At 26.4% G+C, this 4,093-nt stretch overlaps 1 protein-coding gene across 2 annotated transcripts in view; it reads left to right on the top strand.

Moving 5' to 3' along the window:
• LOC107495149 (indole-3-pyruvate monooxygenase YUCCA6) overlaps positions 1-2,997 on the top strand; it is a 6,967-nt gene extending 3,970 nt beyond the window's left edge. For both annotated transcript variants that reach the window (XM_052262746.1, XM_016116243.3), the window contains exons 3-4: positions 1,429-1,551; positions 2,274-2,997. In XM_052262746.1, the coding sequence (XP_052118706.1) occupies positions 1,429-1,551; positions 2,274-2,495 (345 nt within the window). In that variant the 3' untranslated portion in view covers positions 2,496-2,997. The remainder of the gene's footprint in view (positions 1-1,428; positions 1,552-2,273) is intronic.
• The last annotated feature ends 1,096 nt before the right edge of the window (positions 2,998-4,093 follow it).

Below are 4,093 nucleotides of genomic sequence, written 5' to 3'. Positions count from 1 at the left end.
TATTATAATTTTTAACTATTATTATTAATGATTAATTTTTTTATTTAATTTATTTTACCTAATGGAATCAATAAATTCTATTATAAAAAGATAATAATAAATATAATACACAAAAATTATAACTATAAAAATATATAATGTCAAATAAAAAATTGATAAAAAATAATAAAAAAGAGTTCATATAGAGAGGAATAATAAGAATTCTATAAATAATGCAATAATATGTATAAAGGATAAAGTTGGTAAAAGAAAAATAAATATTGAAAGTATTAGCTAAAAACACGTTAGTGCAACGGAGAAGTTAGAAATTATTGCTTCTTGTAAACGTTGGTTTAGGAACAAAAGCACTTCTGCGTTTGTAAAGAAGAAAATTAGCCAAACAAAAAAGTGAAGCTTTCAAGAAGCTCTAACGTGCTTTTTTCCTTCAAACGTGATTACCAAACACACCCTTAATGGTCGTTTCTGTCTATAAGATTCGATGAATCAGTGAATTTCAAAATAAAAATATTTTTATAAGGCCTATTTGGGGGGCGGGGGGTTAATGGTCGTTTATGTTTATAAGATTCGATGAATCAATGAATTTCAAAATAAAAATATTTTTATATTTCTACTTTTATTTTAAATTTTTAAAATAGAAAAAAATAACTAAACATAGATATAACTTAAGTTTTTTTTTCTAATGGTATTTATTTTCTAAATATCATACAAAAATATATATGACTATGATAGGCTTAAAAATTGTAATTGAATATTCTAATTAGATATTGTGCGGCTATCTAAACCTAAACCTAGAGTTTTTTGTATAACTATTTTTTTTTAAAAGTTAATAGTAAGACTCGAATTCGAAATCTCTAAATAAAAATGAAGAAATTAAACCATTTGAGTTATAACTTGTTGGCTTCGTATAACTAATCTTAATAGCATTGCTTTTTTTATTATTATATTTCTTTTTTGAATCTCAACTGATGAACTAACATTTTGAGAATATCTCGTCCATAATTTCAATGAAATGACATCTCTATTTATTCAGTTTTCCACCTGCCCTTTTAAAATTTGCATCATTGTGTTGTGTTTTCAATCAAATCATGCACATGGTTTTAAGGATCTCCAAGATTTTTCACTATTAGAAAAGTAAATCGAAGGAACCATCATTATGTCAATCATGTCTGGTGCGCGTAATTATGTTCGTTAGTTTTTTTTTGTCTGATCTCTGCAGTCCACTTAGTACCTTTCCATATTAGTTGTATACATGAAGATAGTTAAAATTATTTCATATTACAATTTACATAAATATATTGCTTTATTTTTAAGGACTGATTTATTTGAATCAAACCAAATCAATAATTTTTGTTATATGATAGTTTACAAATAATTAAAGTATAAAATGAATTAATCAAAATAACAAGTGAAATTAAACTTTGGGTGCAGATACGTCCGGGAATCAAGCGACTAAGACGTCATACGGTGGAATTCGTTGATGGAAGGATAGAGAAGTTTGATGCAATTATATTTGCAACTGGTTACAAAAGCAATGTGCCCTATTGGCTAAAGGTATGTCACTACAATGTTTTCTCCTTTAACTTTTCCCTCTTTTCTTTTTAACCAACCATTCAAAACAAAATTCTGTGGTAATATTATTTAGATTCTACATCTAAATTGGTTACAAAGAATTTTAGCTTCACATTTTAGTTTTTAACAAATTTTTATTTTTCAGAAGTCTTTAAAATTTCTCTTGTCCAACAGATTAATTTTTTCTTTGTTCTCGATTACTTGAGTAAGAAATTTCTAATAAATTTATTATTAAATAATTAGATCTTCAAAAATACTTTCTAATAAAATCATTCTAATGGAACAATTCTCAAAATTTTGTAGTAAATAAAAATTTGTTTGCGACCTCAGGAATCATAAATTATTTTTAATATAGAGATAAAAATAGCGTTTTGTTTGAATATTGATATTTAAAGTGTATTAAAGTATTGTAAATATGTAAAAAAGAGTGTTCAACACGCATCATGCGTATTATCAAGATGTTAACATATATCCAATACGTGTGTTACTTAGATATTGACACATATCCAACAACACGTATTCTGTGTGTTGACTCTCCACTTCCAAAATTCACCAACTCGTAATTATACTAAATAATCTCATTTTTAACAAAAACACTAATATTTTTTATATAAAAAAATTAGCCCCAAAGGATTCCATTTAAAATTTTTTGGAGATTAATTTAGATATTTATTCTATTATTTAATAAAAACAATTATGTTTAGGAAGGGGATATGTTCTCAAAGGAAGATGGGTACCCTAAGAAGCCATTCCCAAATGGATGGAAGGGAGAAAATGGTCTTTATGCAGTTGGTTTTACCAAAAGAGGTCTACTTGGAGCATCCATGGATGCCAAGAACATAGCTGAAGACATTGAAAGATGTTGGAAAGCTGAGGCAAAACATAGTACTTTTTCTCTCTCACTTTTGCCACAATCAGTTTCATGAGGAGAGGGTGGTAATTAAAGTTAATTCATTACACATGTTGGACATGGAGGATTTTGTTTTGGTGCATCACACATACATGTGCACTATGTTACAAAAAAAATTAAAGTGGTGCTCCTCCAATCCATATATGTAATTAAAAGTGGCCCAACAAAAAAGAAAGGAAGAAAAATGGTGGGAAACTAAGCTTAACTTTCATGGATTTAACTGTCAACTTGGCTTTGAGAATGAGACGTTGAATTGCAGTTGAAGCAAAGAAATTAAAGGCCTTTTTCTTTTTGGAAAACAGCTATATGGACATCTTGCACAGTGCAATTAAGGGAAACAAAATGATGAAGGAGGGTGGTGACGGCGGCGGCGGTGGTTAAAGAGAAAATTTTCCATAAAAATTGTTTTGTTAATATGTTTGAGAAATATGTGATTGTTGATTAACCTTTTTTTTATGGGATTTTACTTTTTTTGGTAGTAGGGTATAAACTTTTTCTGTAACTTTTAAATTATGTGTTTTGTCCGACTTTAATTTGAGTTTAAGTTTATTTGTAAAAGTATTACATAATCAGAAACATATATAATCAAAATTTTAATTAAAAGTTAATAATAATAATTTAATTTAATTATAACAAGTAATCATGAGATCCACTTCTTCATCTATTGACCGAAAACAATGTCAAAGCATTTTGGAAATGAATTTAACTAACATATATGTTTACATACTAAAATTATTATTGTTATTATACATTTTTAAATTTTTTACTTTAATAAATAAATAAATAATAAATACATAAAAAATTTAAATTTTATCTACACAAACTTTTTTAATAGGTGATCTTAATATTGATAAAAATAACAAAAATGTTTTTTTCATAAGTAGTAAATAATTTTTATATTTAACAATCGACTTGTGCATTTAATTCAATTGATAAATTTTTGTAAAAATATTTAATGATTTAGAAGATGCACAAATAAAATCAAAGTAAAATTCAATCTCTAATTTTTTTTTAAATAAATTTCGATCATTCACGAAAAATAAATTCATCACTTGGCGTAAAATCACAAAAAAAATAATTATTTTATCAAAGATGTCCCTACCTAAATAATTCTCTTCCTTCAGTTAAACTAATATTCACGAAAATAAAATATTTTTCTGGCATCAGTTCTCTGTCCTTGGGATCCTCTTATTTGGCCATAAAAAGGAGAGAAAAATTGATAAAAAAAAAAAAAAAAACAACAACAACAACAACAACTTCGAACTCATTTTATCTAAGTGATCTTCCCGCATTTGAACAAAGTTATTGTTCTTTCCAAATCAAAATAAAAACAATAGTATTATTGCTCTTCCATCGTCATTTTAAATTGTTCTTGAAATTTAGAGCTATAAAATAAATTATACATAAAGTTATAACCTTTTATTCACATAGTATTTCATTGTTTTATTTACAATACATATGTTTTTGAGTTGAAGTCAACTAGTGTATAGCACAAGCATTCCAAACCTTTCTACTCCTCTGCAAAATTTCATCCTTTTTGGGCTTGAGGTTTGGAATTGTGACGACATATTTGGACATGTCAACATATTTTTTGTATTGTTGTCATGTAAGATA

Source organism: Arachis duranensis, chromosome 6 (genome assembly GCF_000817695.3).
Source record: "Arachis duranensis cultivar V14167 chromosome 6, aradu.V14167.gnm2.J7QH, whole genome shotgun sequence".
Lineage (NCBI taxonomy): Eukaryota > Viridiplantae > Streptophyta > Magnoliopsida > Fabales > Fabaceae > Arachis > Arachis duranensis.
Note: the sequence above shows the minus strand (reverse complement) of the source record. Positions and strands in the feature narration are given on the sequence as shown.